The following is a 19500-nucleotide window of genomic DNA, read 5'->3' on the forward strand; positions in this document are numbered from 1 at the left end:
GCCACATTGTTGTTCACTTTTACTCACAGCGACAATGTGAATAAAAGTGAACGGTGACCACCGCTGACGTGAGAAATGTTGACACAAAACCGGCGTTTGGTGCCTGTGTTGCCAGGCAGGTGATGGAAACCCCTGACAGAAAGCAGATGATGGCATTTAGTTGGGTGGCATCAACTGGGCTCATCAGCACATTCACACATTGAGCACGGTAAACGCCGCCAAGGGGAGATCACTCTTTCCTGTGCCCGCTGTCTCAGGTGCTGCGCGTGGCACAGATTTTGGCACAAGTTTGGGTCATCACTGTGGCCGCCACCAACTGACATTTGCCAGGCCTACAGCTGCAGGACTCATTGTGAGTGAGAAATGGCAGTCTGAATAATTGAACACCGCCTAGCTGGCCACACGTGTGAATATAATAAATGAGAAATGAGGCACTAAACATCAAAGGCACTACTTTTTGATTTTTTTTTCTGTATCTGGGCCATATCATTAACAATATTGGATATTTGCCATAGTAGACAACATGAATTTACACTGTTGGGAAGAAGACATCCCTTATCCTAACATGGTGAAGCGCTGTCTGAGGCTTAAAGCAAAGGCACAAACAAAGCTGCCTGTACAGATGGAGGCCACAAAGCTGTCCCAGGGCTAACGCTTGCAGATGGATACACAGCATCACAACTTCGGGGAAAATCAGTCTTCGCCTGAACACCACTTCATAATGCTTAATGCCATGCAAACTTGCAGGCGTGGTATTTTTTTTTGTTCATGGATCTGAAGAAGTCATGACACTGTGTGATGGTCAGTTCCCTTGCCCACAGACACCACAGGCACAAACCTTTCAGCATTTAGGGAATAAATGAAAATGCCTTTTAAAACAAAAAATCACTGTATGAATATATAGAAACATATGAATATCATGTAAACCATTCACAGAAAAACAACAATCTTCACTTTTTAATGAGACTCACTCTAACTATGGATGAAAAGGTTGCTGGAGTAGCTGAGCGTCTGTGTTGTGCTCCTGTGTACTGTCCGCCGGAGGTGCAGCCATAGCCTGTGCGTGAAATTAAATCCGCGATCGTCTGCCCACCCCTGTACGCTGCACACGCTGTGCACGTGCGTCTGCTGTGCGCTCCCATCACTCTCTGTCTCGTTTGGACGGACAGCGTGTTTTCATTTGAAAGCCGCCTGGACGAAGGCCAGACACTGGAAGTGTTGCTTGTTCTAAATGTGGGCACCGCAGAGAGTACGATTCAAAGAGCTGTGGAGCAGAAGCAGCTGCCAGCCGGGGAGAGGGGGAAGGGGGAGGGAGACGCAGTTCGCTTTGAAAATCTCACTCGAGAACTAAACTGAAACATAGACAGGAAAAAAAAAGAAAAACTTTACTGGAAGTTTGCTTTTATCTGATAACAATATTAGCAATATTTTTGCTGCATTAAATATCGTTTTCCCAGATTTTGAATTCAGTTGAATTGTTTCTTTTTCAAGATTGAGGTGTTCACCGGCACCTTGTCAATAAGACCCTGATCATACTTTATTTATGTAATTATATTGTTAGAAACCATTTGATAATTACGTTCCTACCGATTCATTAAGAATGAGTCATTCCAGGTTGTTTGCAGAGGTAGTGCGCAGGCAATAAAGGAACAAAAAACAGTTTAAACTTTAATAAACTTTGTGTGTTAAATTATAGTCCGGATTATGTTCAGATTTGTTGTTTTATCTTCATACCAGGTTCAAACATTAATATTTAGACAAGTATTGCATTACAGAATTGCATTACAACCGATTTACAACCTGCTTAGTAACATGCTTATGAAATGCTTTTATCAAAAGTGTACCCTTTCAATTAAGTGTGATTGGGTCTTTATTCAGTGCAGCAAACCTATTGTAACAGACCTGCCTCTCCACACGTGTGGTGTAGACGCCAACGTTGAAATGGCCCAGAGTCCCTTGGAATGCTCCTTCTTTTAACGGAAATGTAAATAAAAACATTAGCACGTGTTGCAGCCAACATGTGAACAACACAAAATCTATGGCACAAATTCTTTGAATTACTTAAGGTTGCTCTGTACCGTTAATATGCGCTGGCTCTGAAATGTTTGCTTGGATGTTGTGAACGCTACAGTTCCGTGTCTTTGCTGCTGGTACCCTTCTCCTGCGCAGGAGCGAGTGCTTTTGAAGAGCCGATGCCGGCGCTGGGACTGTCGGTGACCTACACTCTGCTGCCTATCTAACTCAATTAGGGCAAAAGATTCGGCGAAATCTGTCCCAGCAAAGTGGGATGAAATGAGCAGTTAGCAGGGACCTTCATGTCACCGTGAAATAGCATCCCCGAGCAGGCTGCGATCCGGCCGCGAAAACCCGCCACCACTCCTTCAGTCGGGCCATTAACCTCACGTTGCCATGGAGACCAGAACTCTTGACAACCTGCTTCGGAACAACTGGCAGCAACAAATTCCATTGTCTGCTGCCGACCGCCCACAGAGAGACCCCATGAGTGCCCCCTCCCACCCCCACCTCACGGCGCTACAGGAGGCGGGGACACTGCGCTCTAAACCGAACAAACAAATTACCTGCCTGCCTCCTGCGCTTGCCCGGGTTTCTTTGTGTCTGTGCCCGCGTGCGGTTTGCGTGTGTGTTTTAATCATTACGCTTTGGGTGCTGTCAGGGCCCTGTGGATAAACAGGTCTGGCGAAAAGGAGGGTAGTGGAATAAGGAATTGAACTTCCTAAGGAAGACTGGGGAGAATCTTCAGGCAATCCCTATGCGAATCTGGAAAAACTGGTCTTTTCGATGACTATAGAAATCCCTCTTACTACTTCCTTTCTGCGTCAGCTGTTCATAGCATCCTTCCTCTACCCCACTGCCCCCTTTTATTTTATTTGTCAACAACCTTGGTCTGTGGCCAGGTGCAGTCCATCCACCAGACTCCAAGCCAAATGTAAATGCTGCTATACATCCACATCAAACACAGCTTTCACCCTTTGATTGTATGGAAATTAATATCTACTGCAACAGAAGAAGTGGTCTGTTTATTGCTTCTTGCTGTACTGGCCTTGTAATGAGTGAATGCGAGGTCCTTGCACACGCGCTGTGGACAGATTGGTATAGGACTGATGCACTGTTTGCCCAGACTAAGCTGGCAGGTGTGCACACAGACTGGCGTGTGTACCTGGGACCGCCTGCTGTCTCCAACATGCTTCTGCGGGGACTCAACACGTTCCAGTCACTAATCACTCCCTCTCTTTTTGTCTCATTTTCTTTCCCTATCTCGTTCCCTCTCTCCCTCTCTCTTCCTCTCTTCCACATGCTCTCCCTCTCCTTTCCCCCTCTCTCTCTCCTCTTCCTCTCTCTCCTCCCCTTTTCCCTCCTTCTATGACCCTCTGTCGCTCTCTCCCTCCCTATCTCTCATTTCCATCTCTCTTTCCCTCTTTCTTCCTCCCTCCCTCTCCTTTCTCTTCCCCCCTTCCCCCCTCCCTTTCTCTCCTGTCTCTTTCCCTCTCTCTCTTCTCCCTCCTCCACCCTCTCTCAGGCTGCCCAGCGCGACCATGAGTGCGAGCAAAAGGGAAGCCGTGGTGATGAACCCGGTGGCCACCACCGCGCCCACCACCACCCCCAACGCCACTGAGGCCGCCGTGCCCAGCGGGGGCGGGGCCGGGACCGAGCCCAAGGACGAGGCCTTCTCCAAACTGAAGGACAAGTTCATGAACGAGCTCAACAAGATCCCCTGTGAGTAACAAGTCCTCAAGTTCACAAAGTCCTCAGTTTCACACAGGTGTAACGGCTGAATCGGTTGTATATTTGGTTTCAAGTGTACGTGGTGCTTAATGCAGGGAAGAAGCATCTGTTTCATCCTAGTTTAGGCCTAATCCTTTATTTAGTGAGCAGAACAGGGAAGCAAGCTTTTACAATCTAAATGTAGATGCTTTATTGACTCATGGAAGTAATTTCATTGTCAGGAAATGACTGCCATAAAAAGCTAATTTTCCATTCTTTAAATGCAATGAGAGATATCACTTGTTGTTATTCTGAGTCTTGTTTATGATGCGGCAAATATGATAAGAGAGAATTTTTTTTTTTCCATTGGGAGCACTCATTCAGATGTGCGGTATATTTGCTTAGCAATACAAAGTCATAACAACAGTTTAAATATACTGCGCGTGATACTCATTATGTTGTGAGATGTAGCCACAGATTACTGAATGATGGAGGCCTGTAAGTTTGGGTCTTCATGTCAGCTGCCCAGAGGCCTGTGTGATTCCATTCCACTGCCCTATCTCCTCATATAAGAATATGATGAACAAATTTGGCCTTCAGAGGAAATAAGTGTGAAGCAACATATGGATGTTGCTATGGAGCCGTCGCCGGGGAAACGACACGGAGGCCCCCTGTGATTTTGAGTAATGGGTCTTCATATTAAAACCAATGATCCCAGGGGTCCCATGTAATGTTCTGCATGTCATAGAAGATTGCAAAGCAGTGAGGAGCTGCGCCTGCAGCTGTCATCTCACTTTACATAAGAACTTGTCAGCAAGTTCGCCTGCCGGAGGAGGCGAACGCGAGTTTCTCCCGAAATGTTTCAGTCTCTCTAAAATGGAGAAGTGAGTCATTCTCCGAACACTCATCAGCGGTTCGGTTAATTATTTGTCATGTGTGTCCCGGCGAATATTGAAATTGATTACGGCTTTACCGGGAAAAGGCCAGCGGCGTTTGAAAATGAACCCCAGGGGGAGCATTCAGTGGTGCGCTCCGGGCACACGCTGACCCCAAACGGCCCACCGGGCCAATTTATAAAAGATGGATTCTTCCAGCCAAAGTACTTCCTACAGCTTTTACTTCCACTCTGTAACCCAAGGTGACCTTTCATGTCTACATATTGTCAGCGCTTCAGTTTGGGCGACTTATTAGCCTTTCACTGCATGTAAAGTCGTGACTAATTAGCACATTGCACGTTGCAGACAGCCACTAAATAAGGGGCTGTGATATACCTGTCAGGGGAAAAATGTAGTCCGAGTACAAGTGGAGAAAGCCGTTCCGTTACGTCAGATTTGAATTACTGTTTATTCTGCCACCATCAGTCACAGGAGAGTGTGCAAATGCCGCTACTGCCAGGGCCACGAACGCCTCGCTGCACATCAGAGACTTGTCTGTGTCTCAGAATGTCAACGCTGCCTCATAAGACTGGCATACCGCATTAATAACAAATATACATTGCTTTATTAGTCATCACCTGCAGTCGAAAATGACACAACGCCTGCTGTTTCAGCATATGGTATCACAGTTCCAAGCAGATGAAGATAAAGCTATATAAGGACTACACAAGGACTTCTGCCATTTTTCCTGTGGTTAAAACTGTGGTTTTAGCTCTATTTTTAACAAAGATGAAAACGAGCACCCTGTACAAACGTATGTGAATACACAGGGAAAACGTATGTGTACCATTGGATACAACACCACTGCTCTTCTTGCTGCCATCATTTCTGTCTCTCTAGAAAGTAATATTGTTATAGCATACTGCTGTTACCTACCATCTTTCCTACAAAATGGAGGCAGGTACAGCCATTGCACAGCACAACACTGCTCCAGACCATTTTAAGGTAACATAAGGTACCATGAGGACTGTCTTCCTTCACAGGCAGGTTTTCTCTCCCACATTTTTAACAAACGTTTTATTTCGCCAAGCTTATTGTCATAATCGCCCAGAATTTCTGTGCACAGGAAGTGTGTCAGTTCACAAAGCATAAAGAGGAGTCTCCAGATTTGGCTGTTTCATTATCACACAATAGCGCGTGATTGGTAAATGAGTTCCTGTTAAGGTCGGCCCACGTTCTACAGTAATTCAGGGCGATAAAGCCTCATTTATTGTGGGCGTTCTGTCACCCTTCCCATCATGCACCGCCATCATAAAGTCTATGAATCTGTATAAAAATTAGATTAATAATGGATTTACTTGCTTGCTTTTCTGTGATTGTGAGTGAGGAGCTACCCTCACAGATGCACGTGTCTGTTCCGGCTGACAGCCTCTATCTCACAGTGCAGACCCAGCCCACGCTCTGGAGGAAAGCTAGGGTTGACTGGGTAATTAAGAGCCCCGTTTTTATCAGGCTTAATTTGTGCGAACTCCTCTTGAATGTTCAGCCTATGTGCCGTCGTGTATACTGTTACAGTGCAGTACACTGTATGAAAACACGACATGCCCTGGGGAATTCTGGGAAACTTCTGCATCCCATCATGGGTGTGCTAAAGTAAAGTCCCAAGTGAGAACAGTGGCAGTTTTCTAATGACTGAGTGTACAGTTGCTGTTGGGAGACCTCCATACCCCCACGACACAGAGGTTGTACATGTGGTATGTATGCAATGACCACAGAACAAGACAATTATTTCAAAAAACATTTATTTGTTAAATAGAGGTCCAAATCCAGGGGAAATTACATTACTTACAACCATTTTTCTTTCTAGTTAATGCCACTGTGTCATTTCATAGGCTGTTTACTTAAAGAATATTGTTTCACGTGCACCAGTAGGGCCCCCCTGTGAGATATTACTGATATTATTGATGTGCGATATTACGGACATTATTGTTTCCCCCCCTCCCCAGTGCAGATTTGCAGTGTGCATGATTTGCAGTGGTACATGCATACAGTGCATGTCCAAATGCGACAGAATTATGTGAACACCATTACGATGTGATGGGTGGAGGACTCTCTGGCCATGCAGCCAATGAAAAACCACCCTCTCAGGTCGTGCAAGCCTCGGTCACAAGATCGCTGTGATGCCGCAAGAATTTTTTTTTAAATTTTAGCTGGGATAAGTAGTCCAGGCACCTGTCTTCCACTGGGATGGAAGCATGTGTAGCTGGGATTGTGCATTCAGTACCGCTCTCAAGGTCCTTCGAGAGAGAGAGCCCTGACTTCTGTCCAACCTGACTAGTCGTGTCAGCTGATTTGTTCTCAATGGAAAATAAACTCTGTAAAATACACTTTATAATCCTTCATTTGCCCAGGCTGTACATTTATATGTTAAAAACAAGGCTTTTAATTATCCCACTGAAGTATATGTACAAAGTAAAATATTCAGTTCTTTTCCACTGCATGTGTCCCCCGCCACCAGTTTTATTTATAATGCATGCACTAGCTCTTAGACAGAAACCTCAAGACACTTTGTGGCTGAGCTTTGTGCTTTGAGTGGCAAGTAACGTCACAGAATGAGTGGCCTTTTTTATCCACTTCTAGATGTTGTAGTGCACAATGTACTGTGAACAGCTGGAATGCATATCTCCACCAGCAGTCGATTTGTAATTCAAGCCTTTAATTTCAGGACGTGCTTGTTCTGTCCTGCGTTGTATATCTTCACTGCATGCTGTGTTCACTGGCGCATATTTATTCTTCATAAAGGTAAGGTAAGCCAGCTGTGAAGAAACAGCTATGTAGTTTCCATTTGTGTTGCCCCGCAGATCTCCGGCTGGCTCCTCTTCCTGTCCCTCGTCAGCCTTGGGTCTTTGCGGTGGGGTGACCATGAGAAAGCTTCTCAAAGAGCCAGGGGTGGAGAGGTGGGGGGTATAATTTGCAGAGCCCCACTTGCTCGTCCATCCCTGTTCCCTTGCTGACAGGGAGTTGATAACATAGCTGGACCTCAGTGTAAATGTCACTCTGTTGACTGAAAGAGGCAGAGGGGTCTTTTTCTCTGTGACGCACTTAGCTTTCAGTCCTTTTACATACTGTTTCATCACCTGAGTCAGTGTGGCCCATCACAACCCATACACCCCAGACTTTTTGTCTGTGATGCACTTTACTTTGGTTATTATCAGTCCTTTCATATACCGTTTCATCATCCGAGTCAGTGTGGCCCATCACAGCCCGTATACCTTACCATGATCAGGAAACAGGATACAGGCAGTCTACATGTAAAACACGAGACTAGTGTCTGTGTCTATTGCCGCCGGATTTCATTTCCTGGTTCAGTCTGGTTTATTTCCCTCAAGACACTCGAACAGCAGCTCCTCCTGGAGCTTTGAAGCTACGCACATTATCTGATCTCACGTCCTGCAAATTTGGAAAGCCAGGATATTACTGCCTTCCTTCTACATTCATATATCAGGCCTTAGGTTTATGTGTCTTATACAAGGGTGCTTTTTGTTCAAACATAATTTTATGGTACAGTGTACATGGTTGTATAGGTGATCATGTTAGGCAAAAAAGGAAACATGATGTAACGTCATAACGTCATAACAATAAAGTAACTAGACATCACCTATACTGCTGTTATAATATACAGGTTTTTGTATTGCGGATGTCATGTGGTCCCAATACAGTCCATCACTGTACACTCCTTCCAGTGGTCCTCATAATTGCCGTTTCTGATTTGAATCTTGGGAACCACGCTGAAAATTCAGAGGAAGATAACAAGCCTGATTACCTCCCATTGGTTTGTGCTGCAGCTCCGGCAGACCCCTGACTGAGTCGTTACTTCACCGATGATTCCCTGCCAAAATGGCAAACTGCACCAACACACTCTGCCCGGTGGCCGGAAACCAGCCACAAATAACGAAATGAGGCACAGTGTTTAAAACTGTTCTCTCCAAGCCCCTCGTATTTGATGCTGTGACCTACAGCTTTGTTAGTTATGTGATGTTTTCATTTGTCTACTGATTTTCATGTCACGTTGATCTTCATTTAGGTACCTGACAAAACAGCATGGAGGCATGTATTCCAATATTGGGCTGTGATGTGTAATTCTATTGGGATGATACAGGCTATAATTTGTTTAATCTTCAAGTGCTCATACCATACAAAGAGCTCCTCGTGCCTTGATCTAGAGGATAAAGGAATGTGCTGTACTGAATATGTACTGCAGTTTTAACGTCGGTGGCAGTTTCTTACATTAATAAAAGTGAGGAGCCCCCTGCTGTCTCAAATTCATCTCGAGCAGCGGTTCTGTCATACTGAAATAATCTGAGGTCATGGTGAGGATGAAAATGGTGAACCGGCTCCTGTGAAACCTGGAAAGTCTGCCAGTCATTTTAATATGGTTTTCGCTGTCAGCAATTCAGGCCAGAAGCATTGAAACACTGGATGGCTGATAATATATCTTTCATGTTCCCTATTGTAACACTACCTGTCTGTTCCCAAGCTTCTTGTCTCCATGTTTTCCATCAGATACCTTTCACCATAGCTTTCCCATCAGACAGATCCATATTACTGGATAATTACTTCTCAGCCTCGCAAAGAAATACCCTTCAGAAGACAGAAATACCCTGTTTCACTCTGGGTTACCACATTGTAACGGTTCTGTCCCGACAGATACTCACCCGTGATGAGAACTTTTCAGAGCCGAGGAAGAATCACATTGGCTTAATTTCAGTGGCACATGCATGCCTTTCCCCGCCCATACCCAGGGGCGTGTGTGGTTGACAAGACAACAACCAATCAGATGCCCTGCAGTGCTGCAGACTAAATGAATCAGAATGAACCTTTCCAGAAGGCGGTGCCACGTCATGTCAGGACAGGCTACATCAGATAAGCTGCCTACGAGACCACAGTGAATCAGGCATTCAACATACAAAAGCAGTTCAGACCACACTGCCTGTACACATCACTGTGACTGTTTACCGAAACACAATACAAAACACGGCCCCACTTTGAAGCCAGGACACCGGCTGCTTCTTTATATTCACCGCTGTAAGGCAAGCAGGTGTCTCACCGTGTAGCGGTGCGGCGTGGCTGCCATGGTTTCTCTGACTTTGACTACATTTCAGGATTTAATTTTCACCTCGCAAGCTGCGAACACGAATTTTATCACCCGGCCCTCCGCGTGCAATCTTCATTTTCTGTGGAACAGTGTGTGCACTGGAACATACAGTAAAAATCACTCAGCGTTTAAAGGCACAGGCTGGCTGTAGTAGTTAATTAATGGCTGTTCTTCAGAGCAGTAATTCTTAAAAGAAAATAAATATTAGCACTAAGCTCCCCATGTTCATGCGCCACATTTTCACAGCCTTTAGAAGCTAAGCTTCCTTTGATTAACAAACATAAAAGCGTCTGGCACCAAAAGACTTCATATTTAATCAGTAAGATATGTTCCACTGGATTTTGAGGATTGAGCCATGGTAATGTTAGAGTAGCGTACAGACAACACCCTGGTGAAACTTTAGAATGGAGTATTCAGTGTGGCAATGTAAAGGCAAGACACTTGTAGTCTAATGCATTTACAGTTTTTCGTGCTGTTAAATAATAGGAATTGCTTGGGAGAAAACATTCCACATCATCAAATCTTTTTAAAATCTAATCTGGTAGCAATAATGTACGACTGAAATAACATAAACTGCAGCCATCAAATACGCTAAATCAGTTTGCCTAGATTCATGCTGTGCTATTACATTCTATTACATTAGATAACATTTCATCTGTGATTTCATTAAAAGAAGACACGATTTGATTTCTTTGGATGGACTTTTGTCAATCACTGCTCTCAGGTATTAGTGTGATGCTTCTGCATCCTGGACTCTTCCATTAATAGGCAGTGTTTTTGGTGTCTGTGTGTGGCCAGCCAAATGCCGTGACACATCCCTCTCCATTAACTCAAGCCATCAGCCCCACACCATCGCCCTCGCATGAGCGAACAGGGAAGCATCTTTTTTTTTCCCCTCGCTTTTCAAATCCACAATCCACAGCTCGTGGAGAAAAACGGGCACTGGGGGTGTTTGCAAATAGGACTTGCTTTGCTGGGCGTGTCCCCCCGGGAGCTGTGCAGCGATTGGACGGGTGAAGCTCTGGCACGCGTGCTGCCATTGCCAGTGGTTGATTGACAGCTTAGTGTCAACATCCGAGGCAGCAGGTAGATGTTCTCTCAGTGTGAACTGCAATGCAATTAATGCTTTGCCAACCTCTAATTAGTCATTCTAATTGACATATTGTATTTCTGCACCTTTTACAATTCCCCTGCTTTGCATAAATAAATGTATATTTTTCAAACACTGTTTACAAGCTTCTAACTCATAGTTTCCACCCCATAGCGTGTATATTTTGTTCTCTTTATTTTTTAATTATTAGCATGGCTACACACATCAATTATGAACAGTCAATATAAGACTATGTAATTATGAGCAATTCACATATGAATATAGATTATTGAATGGAAAGCTAGCATGATACAGTGGTGTGAAAGCATGATGAAATGTTTTTTTTTTTTCTCCCCTCAGCCAGTGAGAACTAATAAGCACCCCAGTCAGGCTACAACAACCTAAATATATCCCCGCTTTGCCCTTGGTGTGACAAATCTTATCTGAGTTAAAATATGCAGTGTTTTCGTGACACCTTGTTTCCGTGTGTACTGCTTGTATCTGTATGCTAATCTAAATGAAGAATTGTACTGTGTTTACCCTTGATGATGACTTGGGACCTCCCATCCAGCCTCAAAATGCCCGCCTGTTATCCACACTGCAAGGTCAAGACCAAAAACCTCCCCACTACAGACACACGTGTAGATACACACACATAGATATTTGTAGTGATGATCTCATAGCTTTAGCTTACACATATGCAGTACAAGTGTGTCGCTGTTACACTGTCAGCCATGTGTATGCTTGTAGTTATATTTTAAAATAAAAAAATAAAAACAGCAATACAAGTTATTTTCTTTTAGACATTATTCATTCACTTATCAGCTAGAGCATGAAGTCACCTCCCAGAAACTTGGTTGAAATTTTTTGGTAAACATCTCATCCATATGGAGTTTGGCTTATAATCGGAGGCTCGTGGATAAGCGTGGGTCCAGGGGAAGAGTGCGGGAAAGCTGAGCTGACCGAGAAGTTCAGTTATTTCAGGGAATCACTCACTGTTTTCTGTGGAGGAGAGCACTTTATCGATTTTGTCAACAGTCCATTGATTTTTCCCTCTGCCCTGGACTCGTTGGGATAAGACAATACAGGTTAGTGGCACTGAAATGAGCTCCCGAACAGAGCGGCTGTAATATACTTGTCCTTTGATGGTTCTTTTTAGTGTGGTACAGATATCAAGGACTCAAAAAGCCTGGAAAGTAATACCCAGAATGCCTTTTATTTTCAGACCGGGCACTCGTCCAGCCTTCTGCATTTCAAAAACACAGACCAGATGTTTAGAGTGGATGTACATGAAATGTGCAGTCTTTTTATATAAAGAACCATTGATTAAACACATTTTAATATTTTAGAGGATGCTCACGTAAGAATCCCATTATCCCCCTCCCTGCGCACACACACACACACACACACACACACACACACACACACACACACACACACACACTAGATTTGGATATTGTTGAATACTTTTATGTAAATTTCTTTCCAAAAATGAAATCAATACAATCCCAATACAATGCAGCATTCTGGAAAAAACATCCATACCCACAATAAGAGCCATTTTGAAGTAAAATTGTCTGAACTGAACCCTCTTTATTTTGTGCTCAAACCTTTTCTTTTTTTTTTTTTTTGAAAGAAGGCATTTGTACTCCTGACTAGGCTTGCCTGTGTTTACCCGCCTGAGAGAAAGTCGGGCTCGGTCCCCAGCAGCGGTCCCACTTCATGCAGGCGCAAGGCTGTAATTACCGGGCTGAATGGTACAGTCTGCTCTGCCACTGAGTCCCGTGGCTGTGTGGGGCTCAATGATCCCTCTCTGATACTTTCAGCAGCCATGCTTTCAGGTTCCCGCGGCAACGGAACTTGCTTTGTAATGGGTGTGTTGTTTCGTAGGGGAGAGCTTTCTTTGTTTTGAGGGCATGACATCCCCAAGGTCCAACATGTACCTACTAGCCCTGTACTTCTTCACTCCAGAGCAAAGCTGGGTGCTGCTTGCTTGCCCATGGACATGCTAACTTGAGAATGGTAGTTAGTGCTGTAGGAGCTGTGTCAGGAACAGTTGTTCCCAGAGGGAGACCAACATCATTAAGGAGTCTTTATCGGTCTTATTGGTTATGATGCACTATATGTTAAATATGTTAAAATTCACATTGTAGTGGATAAGTGATGAAAAGCGGTGGTATGAAAAACAGATACATTTCAGACTTAAGACAACAGTGAAGCTGTATTACCCAGGAAATCTGATAGTTACAGCAAACTGGCATCACTATTGCATCACTGACTATCCATGAATGGGGTGATTCTGGTGCTGGTTAAATGTTCTCCGCACTTCAAAAATGGATCACTCTGAACTGGAATTTAGTAGCAGAGTACACAGTGGTGGTTGTAAAAGTAGCACCGGTTGGGAAATCATTGATAAGCTCGGGTGGATTTCATTTGACCTCACCGCTGGCAGAATGGAAGAAAGCAATACTTGGCAGAGAACATACCTTTAAACTGATAATTATCCTGAACTTGTTTTTCCATGAGTTTTCATGATTAACAAGCTTGCCCATTTAAGGAAGCATCACCTGTCAGCAACAGAATCTTTTCTACTTAATCGAGGCCAGTGCTCTAAGCAAAGGGGAGAAAAACAGTTGTTTTTCTTTCTTTTTTGTGAAGGAGAGCCTTGGAATAAGATAAAGTGTTCATAATTAGAATATTTGATGTCAGGAGTCATGGAATATATGAATATTAGAATATCAAAGACGTTATTTGCATATCTCCAGCCAAAAACAAAACAGTCATTTATGTCATCATTGTCGTCTGTGTGTGGCACCTGTGTTATGACTGGCACTTGTTACGTGTTGGCTGGCCTGGTGACGGTGTCTGTTGGTTGGTTGGCAGTGCCGTCATGGGCCATCATCGCCATCGCCTTCGTGGCCGTCCTGCTCATTCTCACCTGCTGCTTCTGCCTCTGCAAGAAGTGCATCTTCAAGAAGAAGAACAAGAAGAAAGGCAAGGAGAAGGGCAAAAACGCCATCAACATGAAGGATGTCAAGGAAGGAGCCAAAATGGAGGTAAAGGGCTTTTGTTTCCAGTTTCTTACGTGTTGGTTTGGCAATGCATGTAGTCTGTTAGTCCCTGACAGTTGTTAACTAGTAAAAGACCAAAAGAAATATCCTTTTCTACCTCAAACAGTATACACTCCTCGTTGTGTTACCTATATCTGTATGTATTCAGCCTTAGTGTAGGAGTTCATTCCACTAGTAGTTTTGTAGTTTAAAAAAAAGAAGCAGGCATACAGGTTGTGTATGAAACTAGTGAAATACATGTCATGACAACTGACAACTGGCAGAAAAAACATGCAGTTCTCTGACAGAAAAGCAGGCATTAGATTTAAAGTGTAGCCTGTCAACCTCCTAGTGCGATGGGAGGATGCAGTATTTTGCAAAGATGCAGCAGGCACACATAAACAGACATAATACTTCCATGCCACACATATACTGCATACGCATGCGTCATTTGGTATCTGAATTAGAGGACTGTGCTCAACTGATATTACATCTTACCCTGGACTCTAATCACAGTCAGGGAAAAAAACAGCATGTGGGAACTTGGAAATGTTCTTTTTTGGGTTTGTTTTCTTCACTGGTGTTCCTCTAGTAATGTATTCAACCTGTGCTAAAGCATGAGATTGTATTTTTGCAGGACTGTTACAGAAAACACACCTTGTAATCAGCACTAAAACTGCTTTTTTTCCTGGTCTGAACAGTTTTATTTCTTTGTTTAAAGAACTATGCACATGTTACAATATTGTGGTGTGGTATGCTGCATAATGAATTGGTATTAACCCTGAGAAATGACGTTACTTAATAAGTGTCAATGGGAGCAAATTAATTCAGTCCTTCCCTTTAAATGCATGGGGAAAGTGATAAAGAACATGTACACTTTAGCCCCTTTTAGCATATTAATTGCATTATGGGGGCTTGTGGTTCCACAGTTCTGACAGAATAATTGGCAAAATCCATTTAATTCAAAATTTGAAGACACTTTTTTTAATGCAAATGCTGTTCGAGGCGCAATCAGAGACCGTGACCCAAGCAAATAACTTTGTCGGCAGACCACATTGTGGTCAGTTTTGAAGTTATACTCGATTTTGACAGCATTGCAGTTTTGAACCTACTAGTGTGAATGCAGTGCTTTCAGCAGGTTTGAGCAGATCGTGGCCTGCATCTGACTAATCTTATTGGCTACTTAATGAACAGGAAATACTGCATCTAAAATTTAAAAATTCAGCAATCATTAAATTCCTTCTGATACATGACATATAATATTTCTTTACTATAACACAAGCCCTTCCTTACATGGTGTATAGAGGACTTAAAATCCAGAAATACACAAAATTTTTACTTTGTTTGGCTTCCACATTTTAAACTCTGATTATTATGAGCTGGTAACAACAACATGAGAACAACACTCCCTCAAAAAGCATTCCCAGCCATTCACGCTGTGCTTGACAGCAGCCGCGAGGGTATTATCACAGAGCCCATGGCTCTGCAGTAGTCATTTCTCCTGGTATGCCCAGACTTTTGTGGTAACGCCTGTGTGTGGTTGTTTTAATTTGTGTTTCTTCCTTCTATGTCCTCCTTATCTGTGTTGTGTCTGATGACTATGCGGGATTGTCACTGGCGGTAGGTCCCCTAATTGCTGTTGGATCTTCTAAGCCTGCTGCTATGGCGTTTTTTAGCCTCTTGACAAACAACTCTCTCCTGTAGAACCGAACAAATGTAACTATGCATACAGTACATTGACATCCTCTTGTATATGTGTGTATCCCCATGTATGCACATATATAACTCTTTGGTGCGCTTTTCGACAAGGCTGAACCAAATTGATTTTCCCAGTTAACACAGAGCTGTGCTCTGATTTGCATTTTCCAGGAGTGCCCATAATCAAAATGGATAATGATTAAGCTGCCAGTCTCTCCCAAAACAACTCTTGTTGAACGATACAGTCTCAAATATTTGTAGAAATGTACTTTTTAAAAGTGCTCTGCCAGAGAGATGGGCAGATAAGGTGACATTTGTGCTTGCCACATCGTTTTAAGCAAAATTGGTGCCGGGCGGTAGGGGTTGGCATTTGACTTTACAGCTTGTTGGATCCTCACAAAGGGTTTTGGACAGCCACAGTCATAGTTCGGGTCATTGCTGTCGCTGACCTTTGCTGCCCATCACTATGCACAACAGCACCATGCTGTTGCTAAGGAATATCTTCAAGCCGCTGGGGCTTTTTTTTTTGCAGTGGAGCACTGATGAAGGATTAGACTGTTGAGCCACTGGTGGCCTTAATCATTTTATCTTACCTTTCCGCCCCTGTCTGTGTGCTGCCAGTGCACCACAATCAGTTGGCACAAAAACACCTGCGTACATGCAGTGACCCCACGATGTGCGCGCGTCCAGTACAAACACTGTCCGTACATGATGTTCAAACGGGAAGGAGCTGCAGGATCAGAGCGTATCAGGATGGACAGTAACCAAATAAAAATAAATGTGAATCAGTTTTGTTCAGCCTTCTGCTTTCACACCAGCAACCTGAAAACAGGAGTAGGTTGAGGCTCATGTACATTACAACCCCGTAACCCACACTGTGCTGGCATGATGCTTATAGCTTCCATGGACATAACACGTGCAGCCGAAGTCTATGACAATGCAAGTGTACTTCCGCCTGCAGGGTGGGTGACTGAGTAGGGAGCCTCACTACACAGCACTTCTATAATACGAGAATGCCCTGCATGCACAATGAGCGGTCTGACATTTTGAAAGGCAACTTCGCACTGAATGAACTGAGCCAAACGGGTTTGCCTCTTCAACTGCATGCGTACCAATAACAAACTGCCTCCCTCCACCTGTCCCCCTGAAAAATATGAGGTTTAGCCAGGGACCTTTCTTTCCCCTAAACACCATTTCCGACATTTCCCCGGCTGAATTGTTTTTTGCAAGAAAGTGATCTGCTTGAAATAGCATCAAGGGAACTGTCGATTTCTGAAAAGAAAAACTCATTTGCTTTTAAAAGGGTTTTTTTTTGTCCCCCCCCCCCCCCCCCCCCAAAACTGCTTGCCCATTGATTTTCTTTTTTTATTATTATTATGATTTTATTTTTCTAGCATACAGTCTGAACACACAAAACGGTCACAACCCCATGCTAGTGAGGTCAGGGTGTTGGCCACTGTGGTGTTGTAGCGCTCGCCCTCCCGGTAGCGGCGGCGTGTGGGAGCGGGCGTGGGCAGGGAGAGCTCGGTCCACGCAGGCCGGCGCCAGCGGAGCGGCGAGGACTGACTGTTGGTGGGTGTCTCCTTCAGGCCTTGAAGGATGATGATGATGATGCTGAGACAGGGCTGACGGATGGGGAGAAAGAGGCCGAGCCCAAGGAGCAAGAGAAACTGGGCAAATTACAGTTCTCCTTGGATTACAATTTCACTGAAAACCAGGTAAGAGGCCCGCGTCCCAGTCGCCTTTCTGTGTGTCGTTTTGCGAAAGTAATCCCACTCGTAAGTATGGTCACCTGACCATCCATCAAGCCATCCATCTGTCTGTCCTTCCGTTGTACCAGAACCAATGCCATACCCACCCTTATATTAGCATTAGAGCTTGTTACCTTGACAGCATATCCTGTTCTCACAACGATGCTTGTTTTGTGAAAAAAGTAACGTGATTCGTTTGATGCCTAAACTACCCTTACAACAAAAACACCTCTGAGTTTTTGGGGGGCAAGGCCCTCACCCCTCCTCTCAGCGTATTTGTATTTGAAAACTACCCAGATAAATTCAACACGCTTATAAATGATAGTGTTGAACCCCATCTGCTCCCACTCACAGCGGATGAGTTTCAAAGCCGGGCGTCTTGAGGAGCTGCTAAACTTCCCGATGGCAGATGTTCTGTGACAGATAAGGGAGGCGGTGTGTGAAAGCCGTCCGGTCACGCGCTGGGGGCCTGCTAGCTTCCAACCATAAACAAAGCTGACAGTCTGTGATTATCCACGCACACCCAGGCGTAAAGCGTTCAGAAATGAATACTTTTGAGAAGAAGAATTCCCTCTGAGAGGAAGGTCCTCAGGTCATGAATTGCAAATCCAATCAATTTGGTATACCTTTACATGTGGCTTTTGTATGCATTTATACAACTATAGCACCTGATACGTAAATATACAGAGAGTATAAGTGCACCGCGCATTATAACTAATGTAGGGTATTTATCTTGTTTCGTCATAGCTCATGAGCATCATATGTGTAATATAATCCGATACGCTATACTTACGCATATCTTGAGTTGCCTTCACTTGGAAAGTATATCTGGGCAGCGTATTCATGTGAATCTGCAGAGGAACCTACAGGTGGCACTTAGGGACACAAAGCACAGAGAGCTCAGACGGACCTAGTTTTGGCTTAGTAACAAGCACAGCAGCATTAGCAAAAAGCCCTGTTGGGTTGTACTGCCTTTGAGGCCCAGGTGTAGGCGGCAGTGGATTACCTGCCTGGGTGGTGGAGGTGATTGTTCATGCACTCTCCATCCTGTGCACGGAGCTTTGGGGAGAAACTAAGCCCTCTCTTTGTTTAAAGGTAACCTGCCCTTTCCAGCCCAGCAGAGCGAAGAGATAAGAGGCCCACTATGCCTAAAAACTCTGCCTGTATTCCCTGCCTAAAGGCTGGTCTGTAACAGCCTGATTGTTTCTGAACTCCTGGGATCCTGACCCGCCTAATAAAGGAAGTCTGTCTTTAGAATTCCACTCGCAGCTGCCGTATCTCGCGGATGGGTCTCCGATGCGTCATGTCGCCGCCTTTTTAATGCATAATTCCAAGGGAAAATGCATTGTGCCTTGCCTTTTCAGTTACAGCTCAAGGTCTCCATATGCCTCTGAACTGGTCCACAGGGGCACTGATGATGCATACACACATTAGATGTCAGCTGCTGACATTCTGTGTCATCAGTGAGAGGCTGGCTGAAAAATCCTAACTTCAAAGTTGCTGTTTGTGCTTAAATATTCATTTCTACACTCCAATTCCTGGAAGCAGGGGGTCGGGGGTGTCTTTGTAAGGAGACCACCACTGACCCCAGAGAGGATGAAAGGATGTCCATTTTACCAGCAGAAGGAAGTGAAGGGGATGGACACAATAGCGCTCATACCCTACGAGTCACTTGCCCTTTTTTTTTTTTTTTTTTTTTAAGTACATGCTGTTTGTGTGGCCTGTGGAGCGAGACCGGTGCATTATGGGAAATCCCCCGGGGACAAGCTGCTTAAAGCTGAGTCATACGCTGGAGTCCCGCTGTTCAGCCCTGTCCAGTAGCGCAAGCACACAGAGATGTCCAGGGCAGAACTGCACACCGCTGTGGACCTCAACTGCCCTTCAGCTCTTCCCACAGCCAGAGCACTTTATACAACCCACAATATTAAAGCCACACCGCATGAAGTTCAGATACGCACCACCGTACCATTTATATTTAGTCATTTGGCTCAAGTTCCCGCCAGGGTGACTTCCAAAGCAATTGCTCTCCTTGGGCCACGTGAACAACAGTATATATGAGAAATACAACATCTGGAAAAAATGCTTCTGTTATTTTTTTTTTTTTTTTTTTTTAAACTAAAGTAACTAAAGTAGTACTTCTAGAGTACCTCTTGATTTA

At 44.3% G+C, this 19500-nt stretch overlaps 1 protein-coding gene across 5 annotated transcripts in view; it reads left to right on the plus strand.

Annotated features, from left to right (window-relative positions):
* Positions 1-19500, plus strand: part of LOC118771788 (synaptotagmin-1-like) — a 186969-nt gene that overhangs the window by 138637 nt on the left and 28832 nt on the right. For 4 of the 5 annotated variants that reach the window (XM_036519821.1, XM_036519822.1, XM_036519824.1 and 1 more), the window contains 3 exons: positions 3539-3735; positions 13727-13899; positions 17181-17309. In XM_036519821.1, the coding sequence (XP_036375714.1) occupies positions 3555-3735; positions 13727-13899; positions 17181-17309 (483 nt within the window). In that variant the 5' untranslated portion in view covers positions 3539-3554. The remainder of the gene's footprint in view (positions 1-3538; positions 3736-13726; positions 13900-17180; positions 17310-19500) is intronic. The other variant, XM_036519825.1, reaches the window with a different exon arrangement.

The sequence above is a fragment of the Megalops cyprinoides genome, chromosome 25 (genome assembly GCF_013368585.1).
Source record: "Megalops cyprinoides isolate fMegCyp1 chromosome 25, fMegCyp1.pri, whole genome shotgun sequence".
In the NCBI taxonomy this organism is placed as follows: Eukaryota; Metazoa; Chordata; class Actinopteri; order Elopiformes; family Megalopidae; genus Megalops; species Megalops cyprinoides.